The 16,874-nt window shown below is 39.3% G+C and overlaps 1 protein-coding gene across 1 annotated transcript; it reads right to left on the bottom strand.

The window, feature by feature from the left end:
* Positions 1-6,814: 6,814 nt before the first annotated feature.
* LOC110195136 (olfactory receptor 52I1-like) lies at positions 6,815-7,864 on the bottom strand. The gene has a single exon (XM_020967770.2). It carries the CDS (start codon positions 7,862-7,864, stop codon positions 6,815-6,817), a length of 1,050 nt encoding a protein of 349 aa, XP_020823429.1.
* Between the last annotated feature and the right edge of the window lie 9,010 nt (positions 7,865-16,874).

Genomic DNA, 16,874 nt, shown 5'->3' with positions numbered 1-16,874 from the left:
CTCTTTCCCAATCTGCCCTCCTCTCTATCATCCCCCTACTCTCTTTTCCCCTTCCCCCCCTATTTTCCTGTAGGGTAAGACAGATTTCTATTCCCACCTGAATGTGTATGTTATTCCCTCATTAAGCCAAATCCTATGAGAATAAGACTCACTCCCCTTCCCCCATTTCCCCTTCACTCTAAGAGCCTTTTCTTTTCTCTTTTTTTGTGAGATATTTTACCCTGTTCTACCTCTCCCTTTCTTCTTCTCCTAGTATAATCCTCTCTCATCCCTTAATTTTATTCTCCAGATATGACCCCTTAATCTTCAACCCACCCTGTGCCCTCTATCTATCTATCTATCTATCTATCTATCTATCTATCTATCTATCTCTGTCTGTCTGTCTGTCTGTCTATCCATTATATATATATATATATATATATATATATATATATATATATATATATAGATATATATAGATATAGATATAGATATAGATATAGATATAGATATAGATATATCTATATCTACATACATACATACATACATACATATAATTTTTCCCCCTCCACTACCCTAATACTGACAAAGGTCTCATGAGTTATAAATATCATCTTTGCATGCAGGAATGTAAACAGTTCAACTTTAATAAGTCTCTTATGATTTCTCTTTCCTGTTTACCTCTTCATGTTCCACTTGAGTCTTGTATTTGAAAGTCAAATTTTCTATTCAGCTCTGGTCTTTTCATCAAGAATGTGTGAAAGTCCTCTATTTCACTGAATATCCATTTTTCCCCTGAAGGATTATACTCAGTTTTGCTGGGTAGGTGATTCTTAGTTGTAATCCTATCTCCTTTGCCCTCTGCAATATTATATTCCATGCCCTGCGGTCCTTTAATGTAGAAGCTGCTAAATCTTGTGTTATCCTGATTGTGTTTCCATGATACTTCACTTGTTTCTTTCTGGCAGCTTGTAATATTTTCTCCTTGACCTGGTAACTCTGGGATTTGGCTACAATGTTCCTAGGAGTTTTCCTTTGAGAATGTCTTTCAGGAGGAGATGGGTGGATTCTTTCAATTTCTATCTTGCCCTCTGGCTCTAATATATCAGGGCAGTTTTTCTTGATAATTTCTTGAAATATGATGTCTAGGCTCTGGTTTTGATCATGGCTTTCAGATAGTCCAATAATTTTTAAATTCTCTCTCCTGGATCTATTTTCCAGGTCAGTTGTTTTTCCAATGAGAAATTTCACATTGTCCTCTATTTTTTCATTCTTTTGGATTTGTTTCACAGCGTCTTGATTTCTCATAAAGTCACTAGCTTCTAATTGCTATATTCTAATTTTTAAGGAAGTATTTTCTTCAGTAATCTTTTGTATTTCCTTTTCCATTTGGCCAATTTTTCTTTTTAGGGCATTCTTCTCCTCATTCGCTCTTTGGACCTCTTTTACCATTTGGGTTAGGCTATTTTTTAAGGTGTTATTTTCTTCAGTATTTTTGGGGGGTCTCCTTTAGCAAGCTGTTGACTTGTTTTTCATGATTTTCTTGCATCACTCTCATTTCTCTTCCCAGTTTTTCCTCTACTTATCTTACTTACTTTTCAAAATCCCTTTTGAGGTCTTCCAAGGATGGGGAACGATTCATATTTTTCTTGGAGGCTTTGGATGTAGGAGCTTTGACTTTGTTGTCTTCTTCTGGTTGTATGTTTTTATGTTCTTCGTCATCAAAGTAAGATAATATAGTCTGACTCTTTTTGCACTGCTTGCTCATGATCCCGGCCAATTACTTGAGCTTTAAACTCTTTGTTAAGGTAAGAGTCTGCTTCCAATGTGGAGAATGTATTGTCCCAAGCTTCAGGGGTTTGTATAGCCATTTTCAGAGATACTTGTAGGGACCTGTAAATTTTCATTTCTTGCCAGGTGGTACGATAAGGGGCGAGGTGTTTACTCCTTTCCTGGTCTGGCCTCTGGTCTGTTAGTGATCACAAGTCTTCCTTTCTGTCCTGTAACTGTGAGGAGGGTTTTCTCTGCACAGCCACTACAAGCTCCACCATGCCAGCGCTCCTCCTTGCCCTAGGACTGTCATCCAGATCTAAGCACGGGCAAAGCAAGAGATCCCTGCCTCAGCACTGGCAAAGAGAACCCTGCAATCTCCCTCTGATCAGGCACCCCATTCTCCCTCAGTCTGTGGGCCGGAAGCTGAGGACACAGCCACCGCCCCGGGGCCAACACTCTGGGCTCTGGAATTGGACCTGAGACCTATCTCCTCTCTTACCGCAGAAACAGACTTTTCCCACTGACCTTCTAAGTTGTCTTTGCCATTCATGGGTTGAGGAGTCTGGAAATCAACGCAGCTGCCCGCGATTCAGTCCTCTGAGGCTTGCTCCCATTCCACACTGCACTCGTCTCCCTGCCAGGTGGAGATCAATCATGCAGATTGTCTTGGGCTGGAAATTTGCTTCACTCTGTCTTTTTGTGGGTTCTGCTGCTTTAGAATTTGTTTAGAGACATTTTTTATAGGTATTTGGAGGGGTTTGGGGGAGATCTCAAGCAAGTCACTGCTTTCACTCTGCCATCTTGGCTCCACCTCTCCAAAGTGATCTTAACTGCAGATGTAATCATGTTACTCTCCTATTCAATAAAATCCTCTGTTTGGCTTTTAAATCCCTTCATAAACTAGATCTTTCCTACCTTTCCACTCTTAACAATCTTTCTTCTTTCCACATACTCTATAATACAGTGACAATGACTTTTATTCTCCTTGCACAAAACATTCTCTATCTCCCAGGATTTTCACTGTCTATTGCCTCGGGTTTGGAATGCTCGTCATCTTTGTCTCCATCTTTTGGTTTTCCTGGCCTATTTAGTATCAGCTACAATCCCAACTTCTGCAAGAAACCTTCTTCTGCCCCCCTTAATGCTAGTACCTTTCCTCTGAAAATGTTTCTAATTTATCTTTTCTGTATCTTGTATGTACATAGTTGTTTGCATGTTATTTCCACTATTAAATTCAGGTCCTTGAGAGCAAGGATAGTATTTTTCTTTGTTTGTACCCCCAAGGGCTTAACACAGTTTCTGGAATGTACTAAGTGAGAAATAAATGCTTGTTTACTTGAATATTTAATCGAGACTTTGTGAATCAATTTGCTATATATAACTCATGACAGCATAGATTTTACAAGTCATAATCATAAATGGCTTCATTTCCCTCCATGTATTATTCTTATTTATCACCCAGTTAGATTTGAAAAGACATTTTTCTTTCTTTCTTTTTTTATCTTTTTGGAGTCAGATTGGGGAAGAGAAGACCCAGAGAAACCAGTGTGAAGATTCTTTCAAGTGAAAAAGGGTTTGCAGTCACAGCATTATGTATGCTGTATCCTATACGTATCCGTCATTCCCATTGCACTCTAAGTTTGAGCATACTCTTTAAATGAACTCTGTGTGTGTTTGTGGGTCCCTTTCAGCTCTCAGTCAATTATACTATTGCACAACCTCCAAAGTGGACTATTCTATTTTTGGACAATTCTAGTTTTTAGATGCAAGCTTGATATTAGGAAATACTTCCTGTCTTTTAATTGCTAAGCACTAGTTCTTTCTTATTTTGTCCTCTGGGGCCAAACTGAAGAGACAAATGTCTCTTCTACATAATAGACATCAAAATATTAAAAGATAATAGTTATCCCTCCTTCTCAGAGAGTTTGCTGGAGCCAGCTCTGATCTGGTGAGACTGGTTGTTAAATTTTTGCTGTGAGCATTTACCAGCCTAGAAATTGGCAAATTAAAAATCTGGGCTTTATTAATTGCTTTGTTGATGGTCTAGACTTAAGAAAGTAAAGGAGAAAGTAGTGGTAATGTAGATTGAACTGAACCCATATTACACATACTTTTTGTTTTCAAAGAGCCACTATTAAACATTTCCCAGCTCACTCCTGCATCCCATCACCCCTATAAATTTTTTTTCCTTATCCAGGTTAAGCATTCCTAGTTTCTTCACTTGACCCTCCTGTGCCATGTTATCATCTCTCCTTGCCATCCTAATTGTCTTCACCTGCATACTGTCAGTTCACATTCTAAAACCTTAGCACATAGAACCAGACACATATCCTGTTGGACTCTACTCTTGTCAAACAAAGACTGTCATATTTATCACAACCTTTGCTCTGGACATTATGCTTTTATTAATCGTGGGCAATATTATGTTAACTCTTTTGTCCACCATATCACACTAACTAATGTAGAAGAAAAAACATTAGAACCCCAGCATCTTTTTTCCAGAAATGCTTATTTAATAATACCTCCCCTAATTTAGTGTTTACTGATTTTTTTTTAATCCAAGTGCAGGCCTGGAAATTTCATAAAGATAAATGTAGCCTTGCTCTTCCAGCCTGTTGAGATCTATTTCGATCCTGATTCTGTGATCTAACATTTTAGCATTCTGTATCAGTTCAGAGGATCATATGAGAGCTGAGTCTTGAAACAAGGAAGGCATTTCAATAGATAGAAATATAGAAGACTTCACCAAAACTTTATGAAATAGATGGAACTGGACCTAGATCTTAAAGGATTAGTGTGTTTTGAATAAACGCAAAACAAGGAGGGCCTTTCACTAAGGGAACATGCCCAAAGTCACAGGCATCAAAACAATCATCCCTCTGCTAGTCTAATGAAGGCACTGGACCATAACCTACTTTCTCTATTGCATTATAAACTGCTAATGTCCTTAGGTGTATTATCTTTGTTGTGTTGCCAAGTATTCCAATCTACACCAAGCCTCCTTTACTGGGTCTTTATTATTGTCCTACTATTGCCATCTGCTGAATGAGAGTTGTTGAACATTTTTCCATAAAAGGAAAAATGTTTTTTAAAAGCACAAAGTCTCAAGAGCTAGCTCAGCTCCATTGTGTTAAACCCCAACCACACTTGACCAGTCAACCAGCCAGTCAGGGAAAAGAGTGTTAGAGTTCTGTGTTCAGTCATATTTTAGTCACGTCTGACCCTTTGTGACCTCATTTGGGGTTTTCTTGGCAAAGATACTGGAATGTTTTGCCATTTTCTCCTCTGGCTCATTTTATAGATGAGAAAACTGAGGCAACAGGTTTAAGTGACTTGCCCAAGGTCACACAGCTAGTATGTGTTGGAGGCCAGATTTGAACTCAGTATGAAGAGTCTTCCTGACCCCAGGCCAGCACAATATCCACTGCAACACTGGTTAGGTCCATCCATTGAAGCAGTTTGCTTCTATGATAGTTGTCACTCCTTGAAAACAGCCTACTCTGAGTTAGAATGACAAAATTCCATTCATCTCTCATCATGCCCATGATTGCTACCTTGAGGCCATGAAAATCATCTTCAGGAATTTACCAAGACTAAAGGGATTAGAAGAAGCTCATCAACTTTGTCTTGCTTTCCTGACTGCAAAAAAAATTGCTATTCTCTCTACAAAGAGGGTTGAGACATTTCTTAAAAGATAAATTGTCAAAATAAATGAATAGGCAGTTTTCTAGAGAAGATGTGAATTGTCAATAACCCTGTGAAATAATGCTCAAGATCACTAATTGTAGTAGATACATACATTAACTTTGATGTAAGAAGAAATTTCCTAACAATTAAAGTTGGCTTCAAAGTGAAATAATCCCTCCCCTCCCCAGAGGTTTTCAAGGAAAGATTGGATGACTATGTACTGGTGATGGCATAGAATAAGGGTTTTTAACCTAGAGGAAAAAATTCCACCTTTATTTTACTCACTTCTAACTGAAATTTAGCAATTCCTCCAATAATGAGTTTTTAAAATATTAAGGGGGTCCATAGACTACACCAGACTGCCAAATAGGTCCATCACACACACATACATACACTTAAAATTCTTGTTGCAGAAGGGTATAATTGGTTAGGAATGAATTGGGATTAGTAATTGCTAAGGTTCCTTCCAGCTCAATGTTTCACTAATTCTGTTATTGTTGCGGATATCTAGAGGTCTTTTATAGTTTTATAACCTGTGTTGGGGCAAAGACTTTGATATTAAAGGTATTCTAAATGTTTTGTAATAGATCAAAAGCTATCCCACATGTTAGTGGAAGAAAGTATTCAAATGGAGATGTTGTATCATCAATGCCCTACGAAGCTTAATGCATGACTTGGAGGAAGATGTCACAAGACAGTTCTCTTATATTTCCACCTATGATTTCCCTTTGAGGGACCCCAAGCATCAATGGTATAAGAGATGTAGGATGTAAAATCCAGCACAATTGAGAAAGTGGACGGTGATTAGCTAAATGAAACTCCCTCCCAGAGGGATTAGTATTTTAATGTTTTATATCAGTGGATTGGAAGACTAAAAAGCCTTCCAGATCTGGCTTCCTTCAAGTGTCAGCTCAAATTCTGCCATCTGCAAGAAGTTTTTTTCAAATACCCTGAGTTATAGTATCTTCCACTATGATGCTCATTCTGATCTGCTCTCTAGCTTTTCTTCTCTTTTTTTTTTGTGCCTATATATTTGCATTTTGGCTCAGCTATTAGAACATAAGCTCCCTAAAGGCACCGGTCCAAGTTTTTGTCTTTTTTGTGTCCTTAAGGGCATAACATAGTGCCTGGCATAGAGAAATTGCAATAATGCATGTTGACTCACTCATCACAAATAGTAAATATTTTTGATTGACTAATGTCCTGAGAGAACAAACATAAATACCATGGTGTCTGAGATATCACTAATATGGAAACAATTTGACTAAGATGACCACTAGTATGATTTGAAAAGTACTACAAACACGCCAGTGTGTGAGATCAACCTTGCTAGGAATGAATGATAGTCATAAAGACAACATTTCAATGTGTCCGCTTACTTCTGAGCCTGTGCCTCACATCTAGGTTCACTGTGTTCTATAACAAACACTTGAGTGGGTCTTTTCTCTTTTGCTGAGTTTTGGCAGACATGGTCAGAAAGGCTGGTGATCACTGCATTCCACACTCGCTGCCGGATACACTTTGTCTTCAGGCCATAAATAAGAGGGTTCAGCATAGGAGGGATGACTAGGTAAAAATCAGCAAGCAGCACCTGGGCATGCAAGGGCACCATCTCCTGCCCTAACCAGGCCATATAGATGGATGCCATGGCTGGCAAGTAGTAGAGGATCATGACACTCACATGTGAACCACATGTGCTGAGTGCTTTTACCCGTGCATCTTGAGAGGGGAGACTGAACACAGCTTGGAGAATCAGACTGTACGAGGTAGCAATAAAAGTCACATCAATCCCCACAATGATGAAGGAAACAATTAAGCTATAAAGACTGCTGGGCATGTGATCAGCACATGCCAACTTGGCCACAGCCATATGTTCACAGTAGGAATGGGGGACCACATGGGAGGCACAGTATGGCAGATGGACTACCATCCAGGTCATTGGAGTCATAGCTGTGATAGCTCTTGCTATGATGGCCATCCCCATCCCCATCATGGTCCGTGGAGTGACAATGGTTTGGTAGCGCAGAGGTTTACAGATGGCTACGTAGCGGTCAAAGGCCATGGCCAGGAGTAACCCTGTTTCTATTGCTGTGGTGGCATGGACAATGAACATCTGGGTGAAACAGGCAGCAAAGCCAATGATGCCATTGCCTGACCAGAAGATGTTCAACATCTTGGGGGTCACAGAGGTTGACATGACAATGTCCACAGCAGCCAGGACACATAGGAAGTGATACATGGGCTCACGCAGGCCTCTGTCTGTCCAGATCACGGTCAGGATGATAGTATTTCCTAATAGACCTACAGAGTACATGGCACTCAAGGGGACTGCCAGCCCAAGGTGGGCTTCCTCCAGCCCTGGGACACCCAGAAGGATGAAAGTAGCTGTGTTCAGTAACGTGTGGTTGGAAGAAGAACCCAACATCACAGGGGAGACTTCTTCCCTGCAGACAAAGCCACAAAAGTTATCAGAGACCAGAGGCCAGAGGGCCTAGTTGTTTTTTTGTTGTTGTTGCTGTTGGTTTTTTGTTGTTTTTTATAGATGACCAAACATGTTTCTCTTACATATCCAGGTAACACTGATCTATTTCTATTTGGGTGTTCTGGTTTCTCATCTTCAAGCAGAGCAAATAGATGATGATTAACTCTTAAAGGCAATATAGAAACATCATTGCCTGCATGCTAGTCCTGAGCACTGTAAGTTGGACACGTGTATTTGACCAGGGTTTGTTCAATTGTGTTCTCTGTCACTGTCTTTGTGTTTCTGTATTTTTCTGTGTCTCTGTCTCTCTACATCTTTCTATCTCTGTCTCTCTCTGTGTCTTTCTGCTTCTCTGTCTCTATTTCTCTTTCTCTGTATGTGTATCTATAGTTGTTTCTGCCTCTCTCTGTTTCTGTCTGTTCATTTCTCTCCCGCATTCTTTCTTCTCTCTTTTTCTCCTCCCTCTCTCTCCCCACAATTAGCAAGTTTATCATTAAGAACAAGTTTCAAGAATGATTCTGGCTCCTGGTTCCCATTCCTCCTTTCCCTGGACCTGGATTCCTCCATCCTCCTTTCCAACTGGGCCATGCTTCATGATTAGAGTCAACCCTTCAGAAAAAGTGCTAAATGTGTGACTGTATTTGGAACAGGGTGTGTGTTAAGAGGGAGTGAGGATAGAGAACAATGTCGTCAGTAATTCACCTTCTATTCATTCTCCATGTATTACATGACTCCAGTCAAATTCCATTACCTGACACCATCATTTTAACAAGCTATTCACTTTTTCCAAGAGAGTAATGAGAATAATAGGTGACCATGTACAGATTTTCATCTAAAATACCATTAAAAGATTTATCCAAAATCATATACCTTATAAATAATTAGCCAGGACTAGAATCCATTGTTAGTGGTAATAATACTAACAGGCAAATAGTTGTGTAGTTAGGTGACATAATGGATGAAGTTCTGGACCTGAGAACAAGAAGACTTGCATTCAAATTCTGTCTCAGACACTTATTTCCTTTGGGACTGGGGGAAGTAACTTAATCTCTTTCAACCTCAGCTTCCACATCTGTAAAATGGGGATAATAGCACCTATTTCACAGAGTTGTTGGGAGGGTCAAATGTAATCACATATGTAAAAGATTAATACCTTTAGAGTGCTATATAGATGTGAGCTATTAATAGTAATAAGAATAAACAGTCATTCACATTTATCTAGTGCATCATTTGCAAAGTCCTTTGACATGATGTATACAAGACTAGCAGCATCTCTGTGGGGTAGATACTATTATTATCACCATTTTACAAAAAAAAAAAAAGAAAGAAACTGAGTTTCAGAGAAATTAAGTGACTTATCTGTGGCTACACAACTAGTAAGTGTCTGAAGCAAGATTTGAACCCAAGTCTTTGTGATTCCATGGTAAACATCTGTGTCCCATATGTTTCACGAAGATGCTGGTTATTTCAGTTCTTTGGAATTGTCTAGGAGAAGAAGAAAGTAGTCCGAAGGGTTTGGTGGATGGAAGGATTAAGAAACTAACTCAAGAACAATAATGAAAAGACTGTAGAAGAAGGGGGCAGCTAGGTGTCACAGTGGATAGAGCACTGGCCCTGATGTCAGGAGGACCTGAGTTCAAGTATGGCCCCAGACCAAACACTTGACATTTACTGTGTGACCTTGGGCAAGTCACTCAACCTCAATTGCCAAAAAAAAAAAAAGACTATAGGACAACCAGCAAAGATGGTGAAAATTTGCTGGTCACAATAATATTAAAGAGAGACTGTGAAATTGGAAACATCATAGAAGAGTGATTTCAATGCTTACTGTATGTGGGAAAGTGAATGATTCAGGGTGACTGCAAGAAAGAGACTATGTGGGATTAAGATTGTTGCCTAGTTCCTGGTATTATACACACACACACACACACACACACACACACACACCGTAAAGAATGATGAAAAAGCATAAGACCATTCTATCTCATGTAACATCTGAATTTTGAGGTTCTGGTGGTTAGGGTCAGGAGGAGGGAGTTTGGAGATAAAATGACCTAATGGAAAGGGTAAGATGATGCCCAAATCTCTTACCCCTGCTACAAAGACCTTTCTACATATGTGGACAGTTTTTTCCCCTTTTCCTTCCTCATTTTTAGTTAAAAAAAAAAAAACGTCTTTATCAGACCTGCAAGTCTTCAAGTAAATGTCTTCTCACCATTTCTTATATGCACTTTATCCTTATCTAAGAAAACAGAATTACTCCATCTTAAAGTGTGATCCATCAATTTGGTTATTCTGAACTAGCTCATTTCCCCTCCAGAAGTTAATAGGTGGAGCAAGTGGCCACGTATGCTTTCATCATCTGTGAAATAGAGACATGATTTGTCCAAGGTTAAATAGAGCATAAGGAGTTAGCTGGCACTGGAACCCAGGTCTTGAGGCTCTTGACCAGTGTTTCTCTTATAGCCCACTGCTTTTCTAAAGCCAGTCTTACCTCCTATTTATAGAAACCAGGTTCTACTGAATGACTCAGTTCATGTAAGGTATTGATTCACCAATACTAAGCACAGTTTGTCACCATGGCTAGAATACATACTACACTCCCACCTCTATCTTTCAAAATCCTTAACCTTTCTTCAAGGCTTACCTCAACTGCCATCTCCTGCAAAAGTTCTTACGTGATTCTGACTCCTTCAATTACTAGTCTTCCCACACCATCACTGTGCTTTTTATTTATCATATACATACTTTATACACATTTTCTATTTCCTTATACGTGACAATGTTGTATCGCATTGATTGTAATTTTGTAAACCTGGACAGGAAATAATGAGATAACATTTTAACATTGCTGCTCTGTTGCTAAATTACCATCTACTGGAGTATACCCAAAATGATGAAAGAACTTGAATCCAGAAAATATGAAGCTATTAGAGAAGATAAGATTAAAGAAGGGACATGATAGGCATCTTCTTTGAAAAGTTATCTGTTAGAAAAGGGATTATATTTACTCTAATTGACCCCAAAGGACTAGGAGCAATCAGTGGAAGCAGCAAAAAGACATAGTCAAGTTTGATATTATTTAAAACTCCTTAACAATGAGAACTAGTCAGAAGTGAAATGGCCATGCTCTGCTTAAGCTCTTTCAATGAAGGCTGGAGGACCATTTATGGGGAAGTTATAGTCATGATTTTAGTCATAGTGTTTTTGACTAGACGGACTCCATGGTTCTTTTTAGCTCTGTTATTCTGTTTTTCCATAGCTAATAATAACCCTTTGGACAAAAAACAAACAAAACTTTGGTACTGTTGGAATAAGTGACCACAAAGTCATACCTGTGGATTGATGGCAGCTCTGACTTCACTGAATAATATGCTAAATAAAATGGAGGCAACGTTTCTGCTGTACTCTGAACAAGTAATTTCACAGCTTGGGGATTATGTCCAATATAGGATATTGCATTTTGGAAGGGACATTGAATGTGACAAAGCTTATTGGAAGAGAGTTACTAGGGCAATGAGGGAAATTGAAACCATGTCATATTATGATATATAGAAGTCACTAGGGATGTCAAGTCTGAAGGAGGGAAGACACAGAAATGATGTGATAGCCATCTTCTACGTAATATTCCTTTACACATTTTTTTTTCAGAATTGCCTTTAGGGAAGAACTAGGATAAATAAATGGAGTTATAATGGAGCAGATTTATTTCAATAGTGGGAGGAGGACAGAATTCCTAACAATGACAATGTATACAATCAAAATTAGTTATTTCATGGTGGAGTCAGTTTCCTATAACTTAAGGCCCTTAAGCACAGGCTGAATGACACATGCAAAGAATTTCATAGAGAACATCACATTCAGGTATGGACTTGGACAGATTAACTCTGAAGTCCCTTAGAGTTTTGATTTTATAACAACTGAAAGGTTTGTGGTGTTGTGGTATAGAAGTGATGCAATAGACTTGGAGTCATAGACGGCCAGGGTTCAATTCCTAGTTCTGTCACTTATTACTTGTGTAATTACCTTGTGCAAAACATTTCACCTGCTTGTACCTCAGTTTGCTCATCTGTAAAATGAAAGGATTGGATTCAGTAACTTTTAAGATCAATTTTAGCTTGAAATATATTATCTTGTGTAAGTGCTTTGTAAACCTCACACTATGTAATTATGAGTTTTTTATTATGATTTTACAAATTACTTTAGTTATTACATGCTCAATAATTTAAATTTCATTGCAGAATCTCAAAATAAGAATCTTATTAGGACCGTGCAGATGGAAACATGACCTGCTAGAGACACGTGTTTCTAGTCTTAAGAGAAGGTACTGACTCCAAAAATAGAGAACCAGACAAAAACTTCTTACATATAATTGAGTGCAAATGATTCATTTTAACTTAGGGCTAACTATATCCTACTGCTCCCCTTGAGGGCCCTGACTGCCATGAGTATGCCTTGCTCAGCAAGTTGAAGACATTGCAGAACTGGGCCTCAGAGAGGGACAGAATGCTACTGTGGGAGGGCTCTCTTTTTTTCCTTTTGTTTCTTTTTTTTTTTTGTCTAGGCAATGGGGTTAAGTGACTTGCCCAGGGTCACACAGCTAATAACTGTTATGTGTCTGAGGCTGGATTTGAACTCAGGTCCTCCTGAGTTCCAGCACTCTATCCACTGTGCCACCTAGCTGCCCTGTGGGAGGGCTTTCTAAACTTGAAGAGGGGCTGCATGGTAGAAGGAGAGAGTGGCACAGAGCATGGGCTAGCGGATAAAGCATGAGGCCAGAAAAGCAGGAGGCACCAAGCTTGTAATCTTGGCTCTGCTACTTACAGAGAAACTGAGTGACTCTGGGCAAATCATTTCACTTGTCTAGGTTTTCTGTTTCTTCGTATGCAGCTTGAAGAAGTTAGAGCTAGAATAACTCTTTCATATCACCCAGTCCAACATTTTCTGCTACAATTTTCTCTTCAGTCACTCTTCAGAGCCCTTGTTCCTCCATGGATGAGCTCAGCAGCAGTTGTTTCAATAAACTTCACTCATCCCATCCCAAACTTACCTTCTCTCCTCCTGGAAGTATTACTTTGAAAAAAGGCCATTTAAGGGAGTATAGTAGCTAGTATGTAGAAAGAAAAAAAGGAAGGGAGGGAGAGAGGTTGGGAAGGGGGAAGCAGAAAAGGAAAAAAAGGAGGAATAGAGGTAAAGAAGAAAGAAGGAAGGAAGAAGCATTTATTAAGCACCTACTATGTACTAGGCATTGTACTAGAAGATTTATAAATACTATCTTATTAATCCTCACAATAGCACTGTGAAGTAGGTGTTATTATTATATCCATTTTTCAATTGAGGAAATTGAGGCAAACAGAAATAAAGTGATTTGACCAGAGTAATAAATTAGTAAGTTTCTGAAGCTGGATTAGAACCCAGGTCTTCCTGACTTCAGGCCCAATGCTCTATCCAGTTTGCCACCTAGCTGCCATTATGATGGCATCATCATGTCAGAGCTATGAAGGCAGACCCAAGGCATGAAGGGGTGGAATATGAACTGAGACCTTCCTTTTCTGTGAGGCAATTAGGGTTAAGTGACTTGCCCAGAGCCACGGAGCTAGTAAGTGTTATTTGTCTGAGGCCAGATTTGAACTCAGGTCCTCTTGACTCCAAGGTCAGTGCTCTGTCCACTGCCCCTTGAGACCTACCTTCTTAAAGGAAATTCAGGTTTATAAGGACAGTAACTGTCCCCTTAAAGTCAACTCCTCAATGTATATAACATGTTGAAAGGTCTCCCTGTCCTAACACAATGGCCATTAGCAGGATCCAGGTATGTCAATCTAATCTTTCTGTGCTATGACATCATGGAAAAGAGATAACTTAGAACAAGCTGCTATGCCCCCTCATGTAGCTCCAGAGACAAGGCCTAGATCATCAATGGTTTGAACTTATTTGAAGGACAATTTAAATTCAATAATAAGAATAATTTTGAAATAGCTGCATTTTCCAACAGTGAAACTGGGTGACATCAGCAAGAGTGAGCTCCCAGTCCTTGGAAATATTTGGAAATAGCAGGATACCTGTCAGGAGTCACCTAGTCTGGGTCACCAGACTTGGAATGAGAAAAGCCTTAATTAAACTCCTGCCTCCAAAACTTACTAGCTCTGTGATTCTGGGAAAATCACTTGCCCTTTCTCAGCCTCAGTTTCCTCATCTGTAAAAACAGGGATAATAATAGCATCCACTTCACACGGTTGTTGTGAAGCTCAAATAAGATAAATAAAATGCTTTGTCAGTCATAAGTCTGTTAGTCTTACATTTCCACTTGTTATATGTTATTAGTCTGTGTCCCTGGAAAGTCATTTAACCTCTCTTAGTCTCAGTTTGCTCATTTGTAAAAGAGATAATAGAACCTACCTCACAGGGAAGTTGGGAGGAAATGACAGAATAAATGGACTTAGTTTTGAAGACCTTAAAATACTACCTAAATGTGGGTTAATGTCATCATTCTCTTAATCAGGGTGTCAATCCTCCCCACAGCACCACAAAGGTCCCTCCCAAAACTAAAATCCTACAATTCTTTACCTACCATGAATATGTCGTTCTTTAAAAGAAACCCATTTCCTCTTTCCATTGGATCCATTGGATAAGCTCACTGATGAGAGCACCTCCATGTCAGAGATTCTATGATTTAATGACCCAAATCCCTTTTGCCCCTTCTCTCCTTCTGTCATGGCATGGTGCCATGGAAGTAGAGTCACACATGGAAGGACCCTTGGAGGGCTTCTCACCTGAGCTCTAGACAGGTAAAGGGACTTGCACATGGTCACACAGCTAATAAGTCAATAAGCAAAGGTGGGACTTGAAGTCAGGTCCCTTTATTCCAGAGGCAGAACTCTATCATTCCACTGAATCCCCATTGTCTCTTCCTTCATCTTGACCCCTGGCCTCCCCCTAGAGGAATTAATGAAAAGCCTGATTTCTCTTTTAGGAGACACAACCCCATGTCACATTAGCCCCATCCACCAACTCAGTGACCCACTTCCCTGGCTGACCTTTGCCAGTTTCCTCAGAAGTGGCCCCTCACTACCACTCCATGCTTGCTCTGATCCAATAGAACAGGAAGTTCAATGACATGTCTTAGGGGTAAAATGGGTGGTAACAGAAGTTGCAGGAAATGGATGAGAGATGAAATTGGACCTTTATATGCAAAAGGCAGCTTCAATATTTGATCCACTTTGTTATCTTGTCCTCCTCCCCCGGCACATTGGAACACCAACCCATCCCCAATTAGTCCCCCAAACCACCCTCACTTGCAAATACAGGAATTCCTTGGAGGTTTGGTTACCCTTTTCTCCTTAATAACCAAAAAAACCAAACAAACAAACATTAAGGATGACAATGTGAAGGAGGGATAAGCCTCACCTGATTTCTTGTTCCAGCTCTTTTAATGACTCAGTGAATAATTTTTTGCAAGTTCCTTCACCTCCCTGGGCCTAGTTTCATCATCTGTAAATGACAGGCCTTGGACTAGGTTTTCTCTAAGGCCCTTTCTTCTTCCAAGTTACTATGATATTCTTTAGCCAAGCTCCTTGGGACTCACTAAGCAGAAGAAGTGGAGCCCTGAGCATTGCAAAGAGAGTAAAGGGGTGCTAGGAAGGCCACAGTGGAACACAGGAACATCAACACTAATGAGGTTGTAACTTTTTGGCCCCCATATTCTCCCCAGTGGCCAATGAAGTGATTCTGCTGTTAGGTGTCACCACCTTTTCCATCCTCAGGGTCTCATTGGAAATTAAGTGCTGCACCATAGCTGAGTAGACAAATAGATCCTTTGGCACTGAATAGCAGGAGATGCTACCTTCATTTAAGCTTCCTAAATCCTTCCCATTGTTTCCCTCAGGATGATCAGAAAGGAAGGTGATAGTGGCTGTGAACTTCCTACTAGACACAAAATGCCACAACTGGAAACATTATTTCTTACTTGTTATCCTTGGCAATCAGAAATAGTTTTGTTCAATTTTAATGACTTTACAACTGTAGTTGTGAGTTTTGTAAAAGGCAAAAGGATCTAAAAAGCCTTAATTAATAATTGTTTAAAGAAAATCCTATAGATTCAACAAAAATTAATCAAGATATTATTAGTTCAATACTTTAAGGATCTATAATTTTGTAAGTATGAATTCTGCCTCTACCAATTCAGGTTGCACCCTCTCTTTTGAAACAGTGGGAGTTGTTGGTATGGGTAAAAAAAAATCATCATCCCACAATCTATTATGTGATTGACGACTCTCTCTGAACATAGCTAGGCTGGTCCTTGGGCTTTAGGCATACAGTTGGTCACTAGTTCCATACTTGAAACTTTTCCAGCTTGAGAGGACCAGCCCACACCTTAGCTCCAGTGAAAGAGCTTTTGAGAATTCAGGACCATCCTTATGCTACAACTAGGCATCTGAATACAACTTTAGTGGAACAAATCATCATTTTGTTAGTGTGGGAGCTTCCTCCAAAGAAAATCAAAAGCCATCCATAAATTATAAGAAGATAGTCTTAGAGACCTTCCTCAGAAAAGTTAATGATTTACTCATAATTACTCAGCTAATAAGTGTGGAGAAGTGACTTGAACTCAGAGCTTCCTGACTTGAAAGGCAGCACTCTGTCCATTACAACATGCATCTTCTTACACATGACAGTGCTGTTGGAAAAATGGCATGATAAGATATATTAAAATGCTGACAACTTTGTGAGTTTATCACTGTAAAAAGAATCCTTAAGAAGCTGACCAAAAACGAATTCCATTTACAGAAATGACAAATATATCAAGTATTTGGGCATTAGTTGACTAATTAAAGCCCCAAATTCTAAATATGGCTTTTTACAATAAACAAATTTAAAATGTAATCATGGATGGGTGAATAGCCCTAATACTTAAATCTGAAAATACTAAAGCAAAGAAGTTGAAATATAAACTAAT

Source organism: Phascolarctos cinereus, unplaced genomic scaffold (assembly GCF_003287225.1).
Source record: "Phascolarctos cinereus isolate Bilbo 61053 unplaced genomic scaffold, phaCin_HiC Scaffold_726;HRSCAF=1367, whole genome shotgun sequence".
Taxonomy (NCBI): domain Eukaryota; kingdom Metazoa; phylum Chordata; class Mammalia; order Diprotodontia; family Phascolarctidae; genus Phascolarctos; species Phascolarctos cinereus.
The sequence above is the reverse complement of the archived record's forward strand: the minus strand, read 5'-3'. Positions and strand labels throughout refer to the sequence as shown.